This window comes from Lacerta agilis, chromosome 7 (genome assembly GCF_009819535.1).
Source record: "Lacerta agilis isolate rLacAgi1 chromosome 7, rLacAgi1.pri, whole genome shotgun sequence".
Lineage (NCBI taxonomy): Eukaryota > Metazoa > Chordata > Lepidosauria > Squamata > Lacertidae > Lacerta > Lacerta agilis.
Genome location: NC_046318.1, coordinates 2,476,674 through 2,500,168, shown reverse-complemented (window position 1 = coordinate 2,500,168; position 23,495 = coordinate 2,476,674). Strand labels below are relative to the sequence as shown.

Genomic DNA, 23,495 nt, shown 5'->3' with positions numbered 1-23,495 from the left:
GTTAATTGGTTCCGGAAAGTGCAGATAGTGGCCACCTGCCATGCTTTGACAGGAATGCTGTTCCACAACCCATTACATGTTCCACCAACCCCAGCCACCATGACCAATGATCAGGGATGTTGGGGTGGATTCTTAAATACCAGGTTGGGGAAGACTGCTGCAGTAGATAGGACCAAAGTCCAAATTTTGAGAAAGGGGATTTTGACTGAACGTTAGGAAGAACACCACACATAGGAATATTGGAAGCCGCCTTAAACCAAGTGAGACCATTGGTATCAAGCCCAGTATTGTCTTCACTGACTGGCAGCAGTTCTCCAGTATTCAGGTAGGAGCCTCTCCTAGCCCTGCCTGGACATGCTGGTGTGCTTTCAAACTGCTGGTTTGGCAGGAGCTGGGACAAAACAACGGGAGCTCACCCTGTCATGTGGATTCGAACCACCGACCTTCTGCTTGCAAGGCCACCTATCAGGGATGTTGTAATGGCAGGGTTTTTCATGCATTGATGGGTTGGATTAAATGATATTTTGAGATCCCTTCCAGATCTGTTATTCTTATTCATCATGTTCTGAAGCCCCAAGCTTTAGTGGCTGAGTACTGATTCTTGGCCTGAAAAATGAGATAATATGCATGTTCTGTTGCACCTTGTTTGAACAAATGGCCCTTTGGCCCTTTCACTCAGCACATAATTAAACTATGGCACTCTCCCACAGGAGGCAGTGATGCCCACCAACGTAGATAGCTTTAAAAGAGAGTTAGACAAATTCATGGAGGAAATTCATGGAGCCATGATGGCTATGCTCTGTCTCCACAGTTGGGGCAGTAATGCTTCTGAATGTCAGGTGCTGGAAGTCACAGGAGGGGAAGAGTGCTCTTGTGCTCGAACCCTGCTTGCAGGTTTCCCACAAGCATCTGGTTGGCCATTGTGAGATTAGGGTGCTGGAATAGATGTTCTATTGGCCCGATCTATTATCTATCATATTTTTTGCTCCATAAGACGCACTTTTTTCCTCCTAAAAAGTAAGGGGAAATACCTGTGCGTCTTATGGAGCGAATGGTGGTCCCTGGAGCTGAATTGCCCAGGGGCCAAAAGCAGATTGTGCTTTTTATTTTACAAAGAGAAAAGGGAGTGTTGAAAGGACCCCCGCTCAGCAGCTGATCAGCAGAGATGGGAGAGAGATAAGAGTCCCGGCTCCCTTTCAGCCCCGCCCCCCTTTGTTGAATGTGCTGCAGAGGGAGGTTGTTTGTTTCCCCAGGGCATGTGACTGGCTGATTAGATTATCTGTCTGGAAACAGTAGAAACAGCTCCCTTTGCTTAAGATTTTTCAGAAATGTGAGTTAAATCCCCATAAAAATGGGGCTTTTCCTCTTTGCTTTTCCCCCTTTGCAAAAGGAGCTTTGCTTTTCCCCCTTTGCAAAAAAGATGCAAAACCTTTAGCTGATCCTCAAAAAAACAAAACAAAACAAAACAAAACAAAACAAAAACCCAGGGCTTTTCCCTTTGCAAAAAAGCTGCAAAACTTTTAGCTGATCCTCAAAAGGGGGGGGGGCTTTTAGAGGAGGAAAACCAGAAAAATATTTTTTTTTCTTGTTTCCTCCTCTAAAAATGAGGTGCGCCCTATGGTCCGGTGCGTCCAATGGAGCGAAAAATATGGTATCTATCTATCTATCTATCTATCTATCTATCTATCTATCTATCTATCTATCTATATTGCCCTTCACCTGAAGATCACAGGGCGTTTTACAACATAATCCCCACTCAACCATGAAGCTCACTGGGTGACCTTGGGCCAATCACCATCTCTTAGCCTAACCTAATTCACAGGGTTGTTGTGAGCACAGAATGAGGAAGAGGAGAACCATGTACACCACTTTGAGATCCATAGAAGATAAAGGTGGTATATAAATGTAATTCCTCAAATAACTTTGTGTCCCCAACCTGCAGCATCCTCTCTTAATGTTAGATCTGCAATCTTACATGGTAAAGTTAAAGGACCCCTTTATGGTGCTAATCTCACATCAGGCTGAGGGAGCTGGCATTTGTTATGTGGCCAGCATGGCTAACCCGCTTCTGGCACAACGGAACACTGTGACAGAAGCCAGAGCACACAGAAATGCTGTTTACCATCCTGCTGCGGTGGTACCTATTTATCTACTCATGCTGGTATGCTTTCAAACTGCTAGGTTGGCAGGAGCTGGGGAAAAACAACGGGAGCTCACCCTGTCATGCGGATTCGAACCACCGACCTTCTGATCGGCAAGCCCAAGAGGCTTGGTGGTTTAGACCACAGCGCCACCTGCGTCCCCTAATCTTCTATGGAGGATTAGGGGAACCCCCTACTATTTGCTCAGTGTGCACTTTTGGCTGAGGTCAAGCAAACAAAGCCATTTATGCCATTGCAGTTAAAATAATAATTATAATAATAAGCTGGTTAAAATCACCATAAGCAACTTGTGGGATTTATGAAGAGGGGGAAATGCCAGCAGCACTGTCTTTAATCCACAGCAAATAATAGACCAAAAGGATAATGTTAAAGGCTCTGGTAGGAAATAAATGGCACTATGTTGTTGACGGGAAAAGATCTTGGCAAAACTGTTGTGACTGTTCCTGTGGCTTAGAAAGGAATTTCCTACTGACTGGACTAACCATTAAATATGTCTCTGCTTCTAGGAGGAGTTCGGTGAAGTTTTCCCAGAGAAAATGTCAACTTTGGCCATGGAAGCACAGGGTCTTGACGAGAGAGGAAGTTTTTTTAAGGTAACTGAAAAGTTGTTACTTTATTTTGAGTAGGGAGACATATTTTTCTTTGACATGTAAGGTACTTATCTGTTAACTGCTAATTGCTTTCCAACCTCAGTATTTAGACAAAGCTACAATAAGAAAACCTGGCTTTTGAACCATTGAAATTTGTATTTCTGTAGTTCTAGACTTTTGTAATCTTAACAGAAGAGAATAAACAATGCTATGTGCTGTATTTGAATCTGATGCTATGTAAAGTCATGGCCATTTGATAAGAGATCCAGCTATGTGCTCATTTGTAAACATGCTGCTATTTTCAATTTAGCTAGAATCCAGATATTCCAGTGTGTGTTAAATAATTCTGTGATTTTTATATAGGCAAATACAATACACGCTGGTCTCGGCAACTATTAGTTTAGAATGCAAGCATGTACACATGACATCTGAAGTTTAAAGCTCAAAGATGATTAATAGATTGCTGGAGAGCTTTCAATTTCTGCTGAAAACTTCCTTGATTTCGGGAATTTGTCATTTTACTTTGAGGCAGCCAGCAGTGGCATGATTTACTCTGAGGAAGATGACTTCAACAGTTTACCACTTAACATAATGAAACTGAAAACTTTTGCTTATGGTCCGGTCCTTCAAATGCACTTCAGCTATGGAATCGTTCTGTAGAAATTGAAGCCAGTTTCTGTGCTTGGCAAGTGGGGCTGAGCTGTCCAGACATTCAGGGGTGGGAGTGAGGGTGGGGGTGGGTGGAAGCAGGCTGTAAAACAATGATGTTTCCAGGCTATATCTGCGCCTGCTTCCTATCATTGTCCCACTCTCAGCAGGGGCATAAAATGGGCAAGCTGTACTGTAGGGGTGCTCTGTTTCAGTAGAGATGTCATGGAGCAGAATATCAGGCCCATAATTTTTTTTAAGAGTACTGTAAGTGGTAGCACCCCCCACCCAGAAAAAAGAAAGAAAATCCGATTGGAAAGATTCTTTGTGTTGCTTGCGAAAACTGCTATTGCATCCACTGTTGTTGTTAATATTTATAATTATAAAGTATTGTGAATGTGCACATTACAGAGTAACAAAAAGCCAGGAATTCAGCTAGATAGGTAAAGAAAAAGCGTTTTATATAATACTGTGACACCAGATTGCGCTGTGGAGTCTCCTCTTTCCCTACTGGATTTGCCAGTATGAGTTTACAATATTTTTAACTGAATCGCTTCTTTGACATGTCTAGATCCAGCCCAGGTCCTTGTCCTTCAGAGCCTGAGATTTTAAACTGATGTTTAAACTGCTACAGATCATCAGTAATCTCTTGAAAGTTTGTTTAGAACGCTTACCTAAAGGGAGCTTCCCACTGTACTTGACCAATACATTTAATGCCTGCAAACTATTCTTACACCAGGCTTTTCTGCAGCATGTGAAAAGCATTTGCACATCTTTAGTAAACACCCATGCGCACATGTCTGAGGACCAAACCAGATGTGATATCATTCACATAATTAGCAATGGCTTGAATAGCTGTTGTTTTTAGCAAAACTCAGAGATACAGGGCTCCCAAGCTGGATCAGAACCCTTGTGGGTGGGTGGGGATGCTTTATCCCTTTGCCCTGCACTGCAGTCCCAATCTGGATTTGGCCACCTACACCTGCTGTTTGCATTGGGGGGAGAGCTCCTATTGGTGCCAATGGAAGCTTTTCTCTTGCAGCAAGTAGCAGGTGTGGAGGACTTGATCCAGACCGCAGCAGGAGACAGAGACAAAAGGATTAAAGCCTTTCTCCCCACCACCCATTTTTAATCATATTAATTATTTTAATCACTTTTTTTAAAAAAAATCAATTTTGTAACATAAATTTAAATTTTAAAGTAAGTCCATAAGACAGACCATATTAAAGCCCATGAAGTTCTGAAGAGATTGGTGTTTTTAGTTTTGAAGTATCTCAATCCTGGGCTGAGCTTTTAAGGTTTTTGTGTAGTCTGGCATGGCCAAATTTGTAAAAGAAAAAATTAAAAAAAAATTCAAACCCTCATAACTCACAAATGGGATGAGATAAAAAATTAAAAATTTAGATTTAAACTTAGTTTTGTACAATTTAACAAGTCTACAAAATATTCAGAAAATTGAATGACATGAGGTAAAAAATTTGGATCACTTGATATGGAATTACTTGGCTGATCTCATGTCTGTAACATCAGTCTAATTTTTGAACTTTGTTTGTTCCCACCCCCTTCTTTGTATAACACCTTGCCCCATGCTTTTGTGACTTTTGGGTTGGTCCCAATAAAGGTATCACCCAGTTGTGGAGTCTGGCACTCCTTTTCCTGTCATTGCCTTATCAGTTTACTCTGTTTCCCACAGAGCATTTGAGGCTACCCGTATTTGGATTCACCTTGAATCAGTTCTGGTGTTTTCAGCTTGTCTGCTCACTGTGAAAAGAAAATGGGGGAAGCCATTGTTAATTGGATAAATGGAAATATAGTGTGCTTTGTAACATCTTAGGAGAACAATGTGTGGTTCCACTCTTAATGACTGTATTTGCAGTGGAATGTTTTGTATGTGCTACCACAGTGAAGGTGGCACTGTGGTCTAAACCATAGAGCCTAGGGCAGGGATCAGCAAACTTTTTCAGCACAGGGCTGGTCCACTGTCCCTCAGACCTTGTTGGGGGCCGGACGATATTTTGGGGGGAAATACACGAATTCCTATGCCCCACAAATAACCCAGATACGCATTTTAAATAAAAGGACACATTCAACTCATGTAAAAACACACTGCTTCCCTGACCGTCCATGGGCCAAATTGAGAAGGCGATTGGGCCGCATCCGGCCTCCAGGCCTTAGTTTGCCTACCCATGGCCTAGGGCTTGCCGATCGGAAGGTTGGCGGTTTGAATCCCCGCAATGGGGTGAGCTCCCGTTGCTCGGTCCCAGCTCCTGCCAACCTAGCAGTTTGAAAGCATGTCAAAGTGCAAGTAGATAAATAGGTACCGCACTGGCGGGAAGGTAAACAATATTTCCGTGTGCTGCTCTGGTTTCGCCAGAAGCAGCTTAGTCATGCTGGCCACATGACCCGGAAAAACTATCTGCAGACAAACGTCGGCTCCCTTGGCCAGTAAAGCGAGATGAGCACCACAACCCCAGAGTCATTCGTGACTGAACTTAACTGTCAGGGGTCCTTTACCTTTACCTTTTCACTGGAAAGAGGTGTGTCAGATGCCTGCATAGTGGACTTCCGATTGGTGGTGAAGGCACAAGCAGAGGAGATATAAATAAAATGTTAAAGTTATGTTTTATATACAGTGAGGGGGGGAAAGTATTTGATCCCCTGCTAAATTTGCCCGTTTGCCCTCCGACGAAGAAATGACCAGCCCATAATTGTAATGGTAGGTTTACTGTAGCTGTGAGAGACAGAATAACAACAAGAAAACCCCCAGAAACCCAGAAGACAAAAGTCAGAGATTGATGTGCATTATAATGAGTATTTGATAAGTATTTGATCCCCTATCAACCAGCCAGATGTCAGGCTACCTGGTATCTTCACTGTATGTTAGAAGCTGAGATTAGAGGCACCTGTTGTAAGGGAGAGGTCTTACCTGTAATCCCAGCTCGTTACAGTACCTGTACAAAAGACACCTGTCGACAGAAGCAATCAATCCAGCAGATTCCAAAGTAGCCACCATGACCAAGACCAAAGAGCTGTCCAAGGATGTTGTTATTCTGTCTCACAGCTACAATAAACCTACCATTAAAATTATGGACTGGTCATTTCTTTGTCAGGGGGCAAATGGGCAAATTTAGCAGGGGATCAGATATGTTCCCCCCTCACTGTAGCATTAATTTCTGAACTGCTGTGTGAAGATGGAGTTTGCTCAGAATAAAATACTGCTTGTATCATCGATGTTTAGAGCTTGTGGTGTGGATCCCTCTGGTGGACAGAACTGTGAAAGAGGCCAAGATTCCATCATACCCAGACAAAAGCCAGAGTGTGTATGGCCGGCTGCTCAATTCTCAGTTGCTCCCATTGAAAGACACAGGCTTTGCCTCACACTCAGCAATCTGCAATGTGGAGTATAGCGACAGCAACACTGTCCATCACCCCCAGACACGTGCAGGGGGCAAGTTATCCTATCCCAGCAGTAAAAGTACACCCTGAGTACTTTTAGCTGAGTGATTACCATTCACTGCTGTGGTAAAAATAAAATAAATTACCACACTGGGGGCAACTTCGCTGTGGGAGTAAATCATCTCTGTATGGTGGGCTGCTTGGCTCCATTTACTGTGAATCTATGGGAACTCCGGTGCACCCCAGGGGTTTCTGTAACATAAAACCTTTCACCTCACACATGAACCTGTGTTCTGACTACCATAACAACAGACATTTTGATGGCCTGTATAGCTAAATTGTTGCCTTTATCATTTGGTGATGCTGAATTGCACAGCACAGTGTGCTTTTGTGTCCAGCAGGGGTCGCATGAGCACTAGAAGCCCCAGCAAAACAACACTAGCCTAGGCCACAACTTTGCAGCTGTGGTGAACCTTCACAGACATTGTCTTCAGGGTTCCTTGCCTGTGTAAGTTGTGCCTTGCTACCTTAGACTGAAATCCACTTTCTAAGAGTCTCTGAAGACACTAGAAATTGACCCGGGGTTTGTGTCCTACCTTCCATAACACCCCAACCATCCTCATTCCTTCTGTAATGGTTTGCAGTTTTAGACAGAAATCCCTCAGAAGTGAAATTGTGCCCTTGATCCCAGAAACTGAGCACCATCCCATATTCACCAAATGTGCCATTGTGAATAAACCTGTGCAGCTTTCAAAGGAACCAGAGTAGCAGAAGTGGTGTAATAGATCAGAAGGATTGCTATATTGTGAAAGTACTAATAGAGAGTATATTAAGGGTTTTCTCAACAAAATAATGTATAATCCAGGCTTTATTACTGGTACAATGTTACTGTTCTGTGTAAATTACTATTATATTATTACTACTATATTTTATCAAAATCTGCTGCTTCTGCTTCAGAATACCGTTAAATTCCTGCATGTACTTAAGAGGTAACGGTAAAGGGACCCCTGACCATTATTTCCAGTCGTGTCCAACTCTGGGGTTGCGGCGCTCATCTCGCTTTACTGGCCCAGGGAGCCGGCATACAGCTTCCGGGTCATGTGGCCAGCATGACTAAGCTGCTTCTGGCGAACCAGAGCAGCGCACGGAAACACCGTTTACCTTCCCGCCAGAGTGGTACCTATTTATCTACTTGCACTTTGACGTGCTAGCTCTCCATCAACGCAGTGAGGCCTACATGAAAGCAATTTATAAATGGGGCTTAGCTGGTTCCCCCCACCCTTTGATTTTTGGTAATAGTTTTCCAAAAAATGCAAACAAATAAAACCTAGCCAGAAGTAAAACAGCTACAGATTCCAGGCAGGCTTTATGGAATTGAACTTGAAACACAATAAATTACAGATATCAGTGTAACAATTACGTGATATTTATAGGGTGGAGCAGAACTTCAGATACTTTCCATCTTTACTTTCTGTACTTCCCATACATTTTCTAAAAATAGATAACAAATGGCAAAGGAAGGGTCTGGCCTGGTTTGGTTCTTAGAAACTCTGATCTATTTATTGATGCAACGCATTTCACTAGATGTTCCTAGCTGGGACTGAACGGTGGAATCAGTTTGGCCTTTCCAGTGTGAGGCAACTTCTGTTCTGGCAGGAAATCAGATACTGCTTTTTCCTGCAAAACAAATAACTTTGCTTCATTAGTATTTCACATTAATATGGTAGAATGTTGAAAGAAGCTGTCTTTCCCCTTCATACGGAGGGTGTAGCAAACTGCCTTCCCATCTCACATAAGTGACTAATTAAGGGAGCGATCCTATACTCAGGAAGCTGGCATAAAGCAAGTGGCAGTAAGAGAAGCCACTGCAAAGTTACACTAGATCCAAACTCTGTTCAGCAGTTGGGCTACTGGTAGCTGAGCCTGGCAGAGGGAAAACGAGCCTTTACAATAGTGTTTGATTTACATCACCCTTTTTGCTGGCTTAACTTCATATGCTCAAGCCGAACAGGCTAGGATCCAGCCTAAGCACGCATACCCACCCTCCTGCTGGTCCTGCCCCCAGAATGCCCCCCTTTAAGGACTTAAACCAGCTTGGGCTCGGCTCAGCCAGCTGGAGATACATGGGTGTACCTCGAGCTGAGCTGAGGATTGTTACTTACACTGACGTAACCTGGCTGTGCTGGAAGCCTCCTAACTCAGCCGGAGATTCACGGGATCCTATTTCTGCTCATCCCAACAGATCTTGTTATAGGATTGCTCCCTGTGTGCCCAGCTTAACATTTCTTATAAGGATGATTGAGGAAATGCTTTTTCTTGGCTTTTATGATTGGTTGTGTAAGTCTGTTAATGGATTATTTTTTGCTGGAGAGGCCACATATAAATCTTTTTTTTAATATAAACATTATCACCTGTTGTTAATATATTTGGTTTTGTATTCCTGGGTTGTAATCTGAACCATTCTATAAGCCTCCACGAGTTTAATGATGTTTTCCCCTTATCCTAGTCTCTTTTACTTCAGGAAAGGGAAGTCAAAGTGGAAAGGAGCAAAATGGGTTGTAATCTTGAGTGACCCATTTTGCCTACGCTTTTATTGCCACGCCTCTTCCACTTGTTTGACGTCATACTGTTTTTGCCCTTTCTCTAGCTGATTGACACAATTGCTTCAGAAATCGGAGAACTGAAACAAGAAATGGTGCAAACAGATCTGGTGCTAGAAGATGGACCCACCAGTTTACAAAGGTTGGTAGCATTATACGGCAAGCGCTTTGGTGTGGTTGTGCTACAGAGGTCAAGGAGGTGATATTTTCCACCATGCTGATTAGTCTGCCTTTGACTGGACTTAATCGTCCAGGGGTCCTTTACCTTTACCTTACAGCCCGTTGGTACAGTTGGGAGCTCTTCCACTGTGCTGACCTGGTGTGCATTAGTGAGACATGGATGGCAAAGTTGGGTGGGTCACATCTTACCCAGGTCTGTCATACAGGGTGCTTGGTGCAGCACCAATCCAGGCTGGAGGGCCAGCGAGGTGGGGCATAGTTCACTGTAGTTTGTTCTTCCTCACTGGGAAATGTGCTTTGGGGGGACTAGAGAGCCTGTATCTGAAGTTGGATCTTAGAGACAGATTAGGGCTGCTGCTGGTGTATTGTCCACCCAGTGGCCCAGCAGCCTCCCTCACTGAGCTGGTCACAATGGTCCTGGAGGAATCCCAGACAAGAATTCTGGGTGACCAACTTGGGATTTCATGGCCTCCATGGCACCCATGGCACTGTCTCGGTTTGTCATAGGCCTGACATACAGAGCTGGGACTACCCTTGACTTTGTCTTTGCTCCAAGTAGGGAGAAGGATGTTTTGAAAACAGGAAACTGTGATGGAATGTTAATTGACATGATTTAATTGATGTTATTGTGCGTTATTATGATTTTTAATTTTCACATACTGTTTTGGGCTGAAAAATCGTATATCAATAACATTTTACCTGCTTACTTTAGTTATGCTCACCTATCACATATACAAATAGGTACTTGTTGAGTCTACATGTAAAATTAAACAGCATGCTACAGCTGGTTCTGCTATAATTGTGACCTCATCTTTTACTAAAATGTCATTGTAAAATGTGACAAGTGCCTGCACAAGTTGTTAAGTGCTGAGTAAATGTCCCTACTCAACTTTTTCCATCATATGGTGCACATTTGAAAGCTAGTTTGCAAAGTACAGATACAAGTGTCCTCATTCCCTGATTTAACAGCAGTGCTAGAGGAGAGAACTGTTGGGCATTGTGTACTCACTGAGGGTAATTTCATGCTCATCCACCTCATTGTGCAAGTCGCTTCCACATGTCTGGGTCCTGCTGGTGACATATGTATCAAGCATGAGATTTGGCCACAGGTGGAAATATGGTAGCTTCTCATAGCAGCAGAAGGAATCATATCATGTCATTGTTCTTCCTGTGTACTAGTGTGGCGGTGGACCCAACTGCATAGATGCAGCTCCCACACTGCAGTGGTAATGAGTACATCAGTTTGGAGAGGAAGTACAGCTTTGCTGTCTCTTCTGTTGAAACCAAACAGGAAGAACAGGAATGGAAAAGAAGAGCCTTGGTACTGCCTCCTCTTCTCACTGACAAGTCTGTATGAGGAGTTATGAATCATCATTCTGCTGAAAAGGGTGGCGCTATGTGAGCGGTGGATGAACTGATGATGCTAGGGCACCACCTTCTGTCCCTGTAATATTTTTCTTATTACAAAGTACTCTTACTTTCACTGGAATGTAAATGCCCTCTTTCAATGAAGCATAGATCAGGTGTGTAATTGAGGTGTTTGTGTACCTGCTCCATGGTAAGTCACCTGCAATGAGTCTTACGGTTCTGAGTACTCTGTTCTTGTGCTGGTGCAGTGCTATACAATTCTTCATTGTGAAGTCATTTAATGAGTCCATTGTGACTGGCAGAACTGAAAGATACATTAGAGAGAGAAATATCTTTAGCCCGTGATCTTGAGGAAGCTTGTCAACATGTCTCTTAAGTTCCCAGGCTTCTTGTCCCAGAGTCTAGTTTCTGCGTCACTAGATCACTTCTGTAATAGATCACTTCTGATGTGAGTTGCAGGATGCTTTTCTGACTTGATGAAAGGCAACTGCAACCATACATTCTAAAATAGGCTTGTGACGGAGGGAAGAAAGTTGGACCATTGTAGTGCAGGTGTAGTTCAGCATGATCAGTTTTTATTTAAAGTATGGAATGGATGCATAAGGTCTTGTGTTCGTCAAAAGAAAAGGTAAAATCCTGAAAGTTGTACTGGAAGCTGCAAAGAGCATATAAATTCCAAGAAGACTTGCCTGGTGCCATTATTATATATCTTTAGGCACCGGGGAAAAACATTCCTCTTCTCCCAGGCCTTTGGCTAATTAAACATTCTATCGCCTTTTAAAATATGTGTGGGCCAGTTATTGTTTTGGTTTGTTACTATGGTATGTATTTTGTGTTTCTATATTGTAAACTGCTGTGTGATCCTTGGACGAAGGGCCTAAAAGCATTATTTGCTTTTTAGCATAATATTTGCTGAAAGTACCAATGTCTTCTTGAGGGATCTAAACTGAGGCTTTGATTTCTCCCACCCCTTATGTTGTTTACAGTCTAGCGAAAGACATGGATGACATGTGTCCGGATCAGAAAGATTCAAAAAACATCATACGAGATTCTGGATATGACAGCCTCCCCAATAAGCTCAGCATACTAGATAAACTTCTTCATACCCACCCTATCTGGTTACAGCTTGGCTTGAACGATGCTGAGGCAGTGGAAGTTCTGCAGTCCCAGCCTCCTGGAGTAAGAAATGCCTTTCATTTGACCTAAATACAAAATAAATGCTTATTTGCTGCACCTAAATACAAAATAAATGCTTATTTGCCCAAATTATTTTGCCTACCACAAGTTGAAATTGTTAATTTGGGGTTCTCATCAGCTGTATGCCATAATCATCACAATTATAAGAAATAAAAGCTTGACATAGCTCACTTTGCATGTCATGAGTCTATCTCATATATTAGTTTCACCTTTTAAGTTGAATTACTGAAAGCAACGAACCTTTCCACGATATTCTAAATTTTCGAGTTTCACCTGTACCTTATCTATGTTTCTTCCTTTCCATTACAGTGGTGCCCCGCTAGACGAAAATAATTCGTCCTGCGAAAATTTTCGTCTAGCGGGTTTTTCGTCTAGCGAAGCGGCAATGCAAGCCGCGTTTTCGCTAGACCAAAAAAAAAAAAAAGACGAATTTTTTTTGTGTTGTGAGGCAGCCCCATAGACTTTTTTGTCTTGCGGGGCTGCCTTCCGCTAGACGAATGCCTTCGTCTAGCGAGTTTTTCGTCTAGCGAGGCATTTGTCTAGCGGGGCACCACTGTATTTATTTGTTTGAGCCCTTCACATGTCTGTTAAAGAGACCAGCTTTTTCTACAAAACCTGTCAAGTAGTCCTTAAACATTTTCCAATCTTTATCTATTTTCTGGTCACTTACTCCTTTGATTTCCCCTGTTTATTTTTGCCAAATTTTGGTATGTTATTCTGATTTGCCAATCTTCTTTACTAGGGACTCTATCACTTTTCAAATTTTTCGCTACTAGGATTCTAGCGGCTGCTGTCACATACATTAATATGTACCTATCTTTTTCTTTGATCTTGTCATCTAACGTTCCTAATAAGAATAATTCTGGATTCTTCTTAAATGAATATTTGAGTATCTTTTTCAATTCCCTGTAAATTATTTCCCAAAATTTCTTAATTTCTTTACAATGCCACCAAATATGTATGAATGTACCGGTTTCTCTGTGACACCTCCAACATACATTGCTGTTACCTTTGTACATTTTTGCCAATTTCGCTGGGGTTAGATACCACCTATATTGCATTTTGAATACATTTTCTTTTAGATCATAATTTGGTGTAAATTTTATATCTTTTTTCAATAATTTTCCCCATCTTTCTAACATAATTGTTTTTCCCAAATATTGCTCCTATCTATCATTACTTCTTTTATCTGTTCATCTTTTGTCTCCCATTCCAATAATAATAATTATATATATATATATATATATATATATATATATATATATATATAATCTAATTTGGAAATTTCTTTTTCAAAACCTATTTTTTAATCCTTTTGAAATCTTTGATTGATTTGAAAACACTGTAACCAAACATTCAGATATGATTTAATTTCCTTATATTCTCTTAATTTTAATTTCCCATCCACCTCCTCCAATAATAATTAGTACGTTGGCCAATTTGCTTCCATATTCCTCCTCCTTACTGCAACAATCTCCATAGGTGATACCCACCACGGCGTCTTTGGTTCCAATATGCCACAGTATTTTTCCCATATTTTGTATAATGATTTCCTCATGATATTATTCATAAAAACCCCTGGATTGTTCCAGCCACCCTAGGCGGCAGTATCGCCCACTGATCTAGGCCACTGTTGGCAACTCTGACTGGCAACAGCTCTTGCAAGCAGGGTTTCTTCCTTGTCCTTTGCCAAAGACCATCTTTGCTGGGGATCAATTCTGATCCTTCAGTCAGGAGTGTTCATGCTCTTCAATTGAGTTAAGGACCTTCCCTGAAAGAGGTAAAGAGGTCATTTCTGGTTCTCAGCATGGGGTAGGTTGTGTTTGAACTTTCAACCCCATCTGAGGGTAATTATTATAGCCACTCTGCTGTGCCACAGCTGCATGAGTTACCTCACTGTCCATTTTGGGGTGTGTGAGCATCATTAACAGAGTGGACAATCAGACACTGAATAGGTTTCCTGATGAAATGTTAGACTCTATTCTGTGCCTGGGTATCCCACGTTATTGACTCCTCTGCTGGAACTGCTACAGGAGGCCAGCCCAAATAGAAGTCTAGAATGGCATTTCTTCAAAATGTATTTTATTTTTATAGACCTTCCTTGTAAGGAAATCCACAAGAATGCAGAAGAAAGTCTTATCTCTACGTGTACCAAATGATTTTGGATTGTGTCTCAAAGAGTTTGCAATAAAAGAGAGCACATATAGTAAGTATTAAAAAACTCGATTCTTCTTCCCTTGGCTGTGCTGTGATGAGTAGAAAAATTCCTCAGGTTAATTGACTGTGCTTTACCATGAACACTAGCTGAGTCAGTGACAAAGTGACAAAGATAATGAGGCTTCATCGCCTTAAATTAAGGTGCTTGTTTACAGTCCAGGTTGTCAGATACCTGTCCTAGGTTCACCTGTTTAAATTTTAGCATCTGCATGTTTGCTATGCCCTTTTGCTATACACACTTGCACTCATATAATTAGAATCTTTTAAAGCATTTTAGAAGTGTGTTTGGCGGGGGGTGGGGGAGAATAGTTCTCTTTCTCTGAGGGTACATGCCTGCCACTTAAGAACTTTAAAATAATTAATCAAAGTGTTCAGAAAGGGTGGTGTCACTGTTACCTACTGCTAAATTATGAAATTGTTCCTTTGGGAGAACGGTGATGCTCTAGAACAGGTTAGAAACCACTATCCTGTCATGTTGTTTGTGAACAGTCTTGCCACAAAGAATGGCAAAACCTAAAGGAGCTTATTATTCAGGGGTGGTTGGTGTCACAAGTCATCAGTGTGTAAAACAGTTGTCTGAACATTTGTCTGTTGTAAGCTGAACAAGATCTTTGGCAACTAGATTCCACACCTCTCTTACACAAGCTGGCCAGAGTATTGACAGTGGGAAAGTGCACATTTGGGTGCATTCCTCGTTGAAAATAATGGGTGGCACCTGCTTTTGGACGCACATTCAGATATGCTCCCAGATTACACCAATAGATGGCGAAAGCATGAGTTTCCAAGGCACTGCAAAGTTCCTGTGGATGTGCAAAGTTTTGTGGGTATCTGCTAAAACCACTGGGGCAGGCAGTGCAGAAATGGAAAGTCTGCATGTATAAAGGGACTGGTTTTATGCCTAATTATAATGGTTGCAGCGGTGGATGTACAGCTAATGGGAGTCATTAGCTATGAGCTGTGCTTGTGCATTTAAGATTTATTAATAGGAACATTTTCAATTTGTACATATATTTGCCTTTCATTTATCTATCTTTTCAGTATGTTAAAAATTATTTGACTTCTGGAAAACTATTATTAGACAATAATAGCCTGATTTATGTGAAAGAAATCTTGATGCATGGTTGTGATGCTGAATGGTTTGTGGAATTTGTGAATTAAAGGGCAAGTTATTTCAGCAAAATAAATAGTCTTTACTAAGATATGATGCAGCTGCAAAATGTGTCAGCCGCTGTTGGCCTGTTGTGCAATGCAGGTTTTGTGACTCATTTAACTAACTGTTTAGACAGATGCTGAGAACTTTAAAAACAAAACAGCAACAACTCAGTCCTTTTGCTACAGAATTTTGATTGAGGTATTTCAGATGGTCAGCTGCATGTGTAGCTTTTGTTTACAAATGTAGTCTGTGTGCTGCAGATTCAGTACTATGTAGAAAGTAAGTTCAACATTTCCCAGAACATGTATTGAGAAATTGAGCTTGTTTTCTTCTGCTTTGCAGCCTTTTCATTGGAAGGCTCTGGGATAAGTTTTGCTGATTTGTTCAGGCTCATAGCTTTCTACTGTATTAGCAGGTAAGGATGAATTTTCTGAGACTAGCCTTACATTGAGATTGTGGTTGCCCTTTAATATTTTTCTCAAAAATATACATGTTTGAAGAATCTTTGGAGAGCCTACCCAGCAGCTGTGAGAAAGGGAGGGGAAAACATCTGGCTCTTGTTTGCTGGTGTCCCACTGCCATTCTGCTTTCTCTCTTTCCAAAACAGACCTCATCATTGGTAATTCCCCCTAGTCATTTTTGAAGTGAATGTATTGAATGCTGAATTTACCTCTGTGCTTCTTCCCTTCCCTTTTGCAGGGGTGGCCAGTCCCGTTTCGCCCCCTCTGCACCCCACCTACCCCACTTTTGTCTCACGCCAGAATGCTCCCCACTCTCAGCATGCCTGCTCACTCAGGGGTGAGGAAGAGGAGCGGCAATGCTGCACACCAGAACCCCCACCCCACCGCACTCCACCCCACCCCACGCCTTGCTGAACTCAGTGAGAGAGGGCAGCGTTCTGCAAGGCAGGGGTCGTGGTGAGGCTGGTAAGACACCAGCTCTTGCACTTCCACCGTGTGAGGCAGATGCTTCACTCTGCCTCATCAGTGGGCTGCCCCTCGCTTTCATGTCGTATCTATTAGATCAGGGGTCAGCAAGGTTTATCTTGCCTGGGCCAGATCGGTCCCGCAGAGGTCCCTCCGTGGGCCAGATTGCGCGCACCCCCACGATTTTCGGCGCGTGCGCAGACGAGATTTTCGGCACCACAGAAGTGAGTCCCCGCACTGCACTGTGCTGGTTTAGCGCAGTGCGCGGGGTGGGGGGGCTCAGTTTGGGGGTAGCTCATGGGCTGGTCAAACGACCCCTGTGGGTTGCTTCTGGCCCATGGGCCTTAGGTTGCTGACCCCTAAACAATCTAATAAATAGAAAGGTCCTATTTATTTTATTCTTTTGCACTTTATATATAATTATTGACTTTACAAGGACTTAATTGTGCACACACCCAAACCCCACTTAATTTTTTAATCTTGACTAGAAAGTTGAGAAAATTCTGAAGAAAAGGAGCATCTAAATCGCCCCCCTCCCCCGTGATGGGGTGTAAATGAATTGGTTTCACATTCTCCCCTCCCGTTATCACCAGTGACAAAATCCTACTGCAAAAAATCTCATTGAAAATAACAGTCTTCATCTTGAAGCAGTGTGGACCGCCCTAGCGCAATTATTATAGGGGCTCAGATTTGGACAGCTGCTCACCTTGGATCGACAGAAGCTGTTCAGCACAAGTTCCTAAGGCAATTTTTTCTGTCCCACCCTGTGTTCCAAATGTTTCATGGTTCCTGGAGGCTAATCTTCCCTCTGTTGAATTACAGATTTGGCATAGGACATTTAATTATTCGCTTTGGCTTAATTTAACCCCCCACCAGTCTTCCACCCCTAGTATTGCAAGACCATCATGAGAGCACTTGGACTAAAATCATCATCCAAAAGCTTTATTCCTCTGGTTTATCATCACAACAGTTATTAACATTGGGCTTCAGCAAAGCAAAGGATTTAATTAGCCAGTGCCTTTATGACATTGAACAACAGAATAATTTGGCCACCTTAAGGAAATTTTGTCCATGGTGTGATTATGTTCCACCTAGTCTTCTTGACACATTGGCACCCTACTTGCAAAATTTCACAGTTCCAAAATACAGATGTGCTTTAACTTATGCAAGATTGAACATGCTGCCTTCAGCTATACTTGAGGATCGATTTCAAAAAATTGTTGAGCTTTTTGGGGGGAGAATTCTCTTCTTTGCCCACTCACCAAACTGCAACAGCAAAAAAATAAACGGACGCCTTACGCTCTCAATCTCCACTGCGCAGCACTGAGCTTCATGCCAAGGAACGGCACCGCAACCACCGTGCCAGAACTCATTTCCGGTGAGTTCCATCTTTAAAAAAAGGCTTGAGTGTTAGACTTTTTAACCAAAAAAGAGGTGCCAGTACTCACCATGAAGTTGTTACAGTAAGTGCCACACTTCTTAACAACAACAACAACGGATGTGCCGGTACTGCATACCCCTGAGTAACCCCTGGGAAAAAAGCACTGGGTGGCAGTCTACTAAAGGAAATCTACTTATCTGGGATCGCTACATGACCCCAAAGTATAAAGCTAGCTAACACTACAATTTTTTATCTCCAAATCAGGGATGTCTTGCCGTTCACCTTGAAGTTGCCTCATGCTATTGCAACAGCAGCAACAGAGGCGGATCTTGAACAGGTGGCTCAGCTAGGACTGAGTAAGTATGTCTGTTGATTTAAGTGAATTTTGCTCCACCAAGCAGAGAGAGTTCAAAAGCAGAAGTATATTCTTTTCAGCGGTCTTCTGTAACATTCAATCAACATGAAGACAACCAGTTACTACATAGGTTTGCAAGCTGGGACAGCTTTGGAGGGACAATGGCAGTGTTCTTGGCCAGAGGTCTGGTGACTATTCCTCAACAGGTTGGGTTTTGCCCAAGATCCTCCAGATGCTAACCTATATCCTTGACAACTAAGCTGCTCTTTCCTAGCAATAAGTGGACCTCAAGCCAGCATGGAGCGAGTAATAAATTTGTCTTCCCTTGGCCAAGCTGATATTCTGAGCTGTAGCACACCACTATTTGGTTTGTTTTGTTTCTCATGTGGTGCCTGTCCTTCCTCCAAGGGTGGCTCTCCCTGTCTGTCTCACCTTCCGTCTTCCCCATGACTCAAAATAATCATAGAAGGCTCCCTCAAGAAATAGCTCTAGTCCGCACAGGAGCCAGCTCCACAGACATATTTTTATGTTTCATTCCTGTTGAGTTACTAAACAAACACTGAAAATGGGAAAGGAAATCCCCATTGGAAAGCAGACTTTTAAAAAGAGGGTGATATGAGAGAGAGAAAAGTAAGGCAAGAGGAATTGGGGAAATTAGGGAGGAAATGATTATGAGTGATGTATTGATGTATTTAATTTTATTTAGAGATTTCTATGCTGTGCTGTACCAGAAATGGTCACAGGATGGTTAACAAAACAAACAAACAGATAATATAAAAAATAATACATAATAAATAAACAAAATGTTAAAATAGTTCTAATATGTAGCACAATTAAAAACATAATAAAAATGATGATGCATGAGCCTCTAAAAGGCTGGGGAAGCATTGGGTTTTTACCCAACAATGAAAAGTTTGGGTGAGACACACCTCAGTGTCATTTTACAGAAACAAAGTGATTATGTTTAAATTTATATGATGTGGAAAATATTTAAGTATAAAGAAATATGTTCCATTGATGATTGATAGAGGAGACTTAGTCATGATCATTGGCTGATTAAGGGGAAATTACTTATCTCTGTTTTTTAGGTGAAAAGTGGAATTTCTTGTTTGCTGGAAAGCTGAGATTAAATCCCTGCCTTCCACTAACAAGAATTTGGCTATAAAAACATGCATACCAGATCACCCTTAAATGGGAGTAAACACAATTCCACATGATTACATGATATGCCATAGCATTAGTGACACACACAAGTTATAGATGTACTTGCACATGTAGGATGAGGGATGACAAGAGTTTTTTTTTAAAATAATCCATGGTTTGGATAAAACGATAGAATTTTTTGCCATCCCTCATAATACTAAAGTTGGTGACACATTGATGGTCCTAGGTCAGACAGGAATGGAGTTCTCTGTGCAATATATACAGTATGATGGAATTTTTGTGGTGATGGCTAAGGGGCTTAGATAAATTCACAGAAAGTAGAACTGTCACCTGCTATTAGCCACTGGACCTAAATAGAATGATTCTGTGTTTCTGGGTGGCATTTGCAAGAGAGAAACATCAGGAGGTTACTGCTTTCACGTCTTCCTTGTGGGTTTCCTCAAAGGCATATGAGGAAAGGGATAAACTGAACTAGATGTGATAGTTATCCTATTCCACAGGATTGTGCTTAATGTGTTTAGCCCTCTGAAAATTGGAGCCGTTTTTGAATGCCATAAACTGAAATATGTGATTCCTTTTGAAACTGCCAGCTCAGCAACCCTTCTGACTGGCAGCCTGAATTATTACATTTCCCAGCTACCTGATGCTGGAGCCTTAACTTGGCCATTCTGCCACAGAGCTATTGCCCCTTCCCAGAGAGAGATTATAATTTTCCAAACAGGTTCATATTTATAACTCTAATGCAAGTATTGTATAGCTCCCAGGATTTTAGCTGAACCTGTACTTGAGAAAGTTACAACACCTAGGAATGTGTTCTGTTTATGTAGCTAAGACATGTGGTTTCATTCAGCATATGTACACTTTTAATGCCTTTTTCATATATCTTGGCTCACTGACATGTGTACCTTCACAATGCAATTTGAGGATATGATTGGTCCAGGCTGAGGAATGGATAAGAAAAGAGCCTTCATTCTGTTTCTTTCCAGTTATGTATGGAGCCCTTTCAAAAGAGTCTTCCATATAAAGGTTCAAAATCCCTCTGGGGCAAGATGGATTTCCAAAGCAACTTTGTTGGAAAAGTTGTATGACTTGACTTGTAATAATAAATTTCTTTTGAGATTAGTGGCCAGACTGAGGTGGGACTGCAGAATTTATGGTTTGGCTTTCTTGTGGGTTCCCCTCCCCCCACAAAAATGGGAAAAATCAGCCCTGTATCAAGATATGAATAGAGCTGCAACATGGCCAGGTGGGGGGGGGGGAGAGTTTAACCCTTCCCTTGCTGTGCTATTTTTGCAATTTGAATGTGCACCTAAGCACACCCCAAGATGTTGTTTGCCCTGTGAGATATCAACATATCACAGGTGCCAAGCAAGTTTCCGTATGTTTCCCCCCCCCCCCCCATGAGGCAGACATCTTTGGAAAGAAGTAATTCAGATTAGAAAATGGCATTGAGCTTCCTTCACCAAGCCCACACCTCTTGTCTGATTGGGGGGCTCTTGTGGCTGCTTTTACTTTTGGCGGGGAAAATCTATGGGAGAGCTAATTGCAGACCCTTTAACATCCCCCCTCATGTGCTCTTTATGGACAGACAGATCAAAGGAAAGTTTAGGAATTTAACCCACAGCATAATTTAAAGCCACAATCTCAATTCATATTAAAGAAGCAAATCGATTGGTGTGATGTCTAAACTGACACACCATTGGCACAGCTGTTTTTCTGCTTCTTGAGGCTCCTGCATCTACCTGTAGATCCTGCCCTGCTTAGCAGAGCGAAAATGAAAACAGACATGCAGCTCTAAGCCAGGGGCTGCCTGCTCATTTGGAGTGATGTCTGAATTAATCCACCAAGAGAGGAGAAAGTCTGTTTTGAAGGCTGCTTCTTAGTAGTGCTGCCATCATTGGTATAAGCGAAGATAACCTGCCATGTTATATTCAAGCCCAAGCACTTAGGGGTGTTTCTTCAGAAGCCACCCTCCCCCCATATACCGTATATACTTGAGTATAAGCCTAGTTTTTCAGCACACTTTTTGTGATTTAAAAGCTGCCCTCGGCTTATACTCAAGTCAACCGTTCCTTAAGAAGTGTACAAGAACGGTGGTTCTTTACTCTCCCCAGGCAGCTTGTTCCATTCCTGAACTGCTCACATAAATGCAAACTTTAGACCCCAGAAGGCAGAAAGCCTATCAGTTAAGGAAGTATTAAAACCCCACAGGTGCTCACTTTCCCTGGCTCCTGCTTAAACAGGACAGGATCCCAGCCTTCTCTGTATAACACAAGGGAACATTGCGCTGTGGGTTAAACCACAGAGCCCTAGGGCTTGCCGATCAGAAGAATGGTGGTTCGAAACCCTGTGACGGGGTGAGCTCCACAGCAGCAAAGGAGGAAGAGGAAGGAGCAGCCCAAAGGACTGCTTTGGGCTGCTCATTCCTCCTCTACCACAGTGGCAAAGGTAAACCGGCTTATACTTGAGTCAATAAGCTTTCCCACATTTTTGTAGGGAAATTAGGTGCCTCGGCTTATATTTGGGTCGACTTATACTCGAGTATATACGGTACTTTAAAAAAACTTAGTTTTTGGAAACATAGGCAGGTCTGCCAACTTTGGCAGCAGTTTTGGGTCAAAGTAGTAAACAGGCAAGTCTGACCAAGGGACTAGCAGAAAGTTATTCTGTATAAACTCTGCTCAAGTGAACTGAGGTTTGTACAGGAGAGCTGCCAGGTCATGTGTGCTGTGTGTGCACATGTGTGTTGCAGAGGGGAAGGAGGAGGTGCCATTTGGATTTCCCACTTCAGTGCCCAAAATGTTTTGGGCTTGCCCTTTACGGAAAGTCAAAGAACTATTTGCTTGAGCACAAATGTTGTTGAGCGGAGTGTTCTGATCTGGCATTCTTACACTAACCAAGTAATTACTTTCAGATTTTTGGAGTTCTCCAGCTAACAACAGACTGCAAAATCCTTCACTCCTCCAGAAGCCTCTGCCTTCAGACAGCATATATAAAGGCTCCCAGCAGCTCTGCCTCATAAATGGAGTTCATTCTATAAGAACCAGAACGCCTTCGGAGCTGGAATGCAGCCAGACCAATGGAGCCTTGTGTTTTATTAATCCTCTCTTCTTGAAAGTGCATAGCCAGGATGTCAGTGGAAATTTGAAAAGACAGTGCCCAAGAACTCAAGATGTGAACTGCCCGGAGAGGGCTCGTTCCCCTCCACCTAGGCCACCCCCACCTTCTATTCATAGCCTTGTTGCAAGCCCTCAGCTGTCCAGGAATATAAACCAGGCAAGTCTGCCGGAAACTGCCAACCACAACAAACACTGGAACTTGGATTTGCTGCAGAAGACGCCTGCTCCTGTCCCACCTCCTCGCCTGAAGAAGAAGGCACTCTCTTTAGAAGCAGAGAGCAGTGCAAAAAGCTCGGCTGTAATTAGACCAAGCCATAACTCAGTGCATGGCTCAGAAGCTGCTCACATTCCAGGTGGAGCCCCGCCTCAGCAGAACTTTGCAGAGAGCAAAAAGAGCTTAGCTGCACACTCTGAGTCACAAGTACAGTGGAATGGAGGCAGACAGAGACTAAGCGACATGAGCCTCTCCACATCCTCCTCTGACTCGCTTGACTTTGATCGGAGCATGCCACTCTTTCCTTACGATGGGGATACTAACAGCAGCCTGGAGGAGTATGAGGGGGAAAGCGACCAGGAGAGCATGGCACCACCCTTGAAGCCTAAAAAGAAAAGGACTAGCTCGTTTGTGCTTCCCAAAATTGTTAAATCCCAGCTGCGGAAAGTGAGTGGAGTTTTCAGCTCCTTCATGACCCCAGAGAAGAGGATGATCAAGAAAATAGCAGAGATGTCTCGAGATAAGCGCACCTATTTTGGGTGCCTGGTTCAGGACTACGTAAGCTTCCTGCAGGAGAACAAGGAGTGCCACGTTTCCAGCACAGACATGCTTCAGACTATTCGGCAGTTTATGACCCAAGTCAAGAGCTACTTGTCTCAGAGCTCTGAACTGGATCCTCCAATTGAGTCCCTGATTCCAGAAGACCAAATAGGTAAGCAAGTGTCTGGTCTGTTTGTCTCTCCTCCCTGTCAAAAGTGAAAACATGCTGTCCTTGTAGTTGCAGTTTCCATACTTGTTGGAAAGGTCCAGGTCTTCTGTTAACGG

General features: G+C 42.6%; 1 protein-coding gene and 1 long non-coding RNA gene across 2 annotated transcripts in view; one reads left to right on the top strand and one right to left on the bottom strand.

The window, feature by feature from the left end:
- Positions 1-2,539: 2,539 nt before the first annotated feature.
- The window catches only part of RIN2 (Ras and Rab interactor 2), a 47,520-nt gene continuing 26,564 nt past the window's right edge, over positions 2,540-23,495 (top strand). The window contains exons 1-7 of the mRNA XM_033154130.1: positions 2,540-2,755; positions 9,444-9,538; positions 11,931-12,123; positions 14,236-14,347; positions 15,854-15,926; positions 18,083-18,174; positions 22,252-23,382. Of these exons, the coding sequence (XP_033010021.1) occupies positions 2,699-2,755; positions 9,444-9,538; positions 11,931-12,123; positions 14,236-14,347; positions 15,854-15,926; positions 18,083-18,174; positions 22,252-23,382 (1,753 nt within the window). The 5' untranslated portion in view covers positions 2,540-2,698. The remainder of the gene's footprint in view (positions 2,756-9,443; positions 9,539-11,930; positions 12,124-14,235; positions 14,348-15,853; positions 15,927-18,082; positions 18,175-22,251; positions 23,383-23,495) is intronic.
- On the bottom strand, positions 10,585-11,243 carry LOC117049455. The gene is made up of 2 exons (XR_004426998.1): positions 11,144-11,243; positions 10,585-10,644 (listed from the first exon to the last, which is right to left on the bottom strand). It is a non-coding gene; the product is annotated as an uncharacterized LOC117049455 (long non-coding RNA).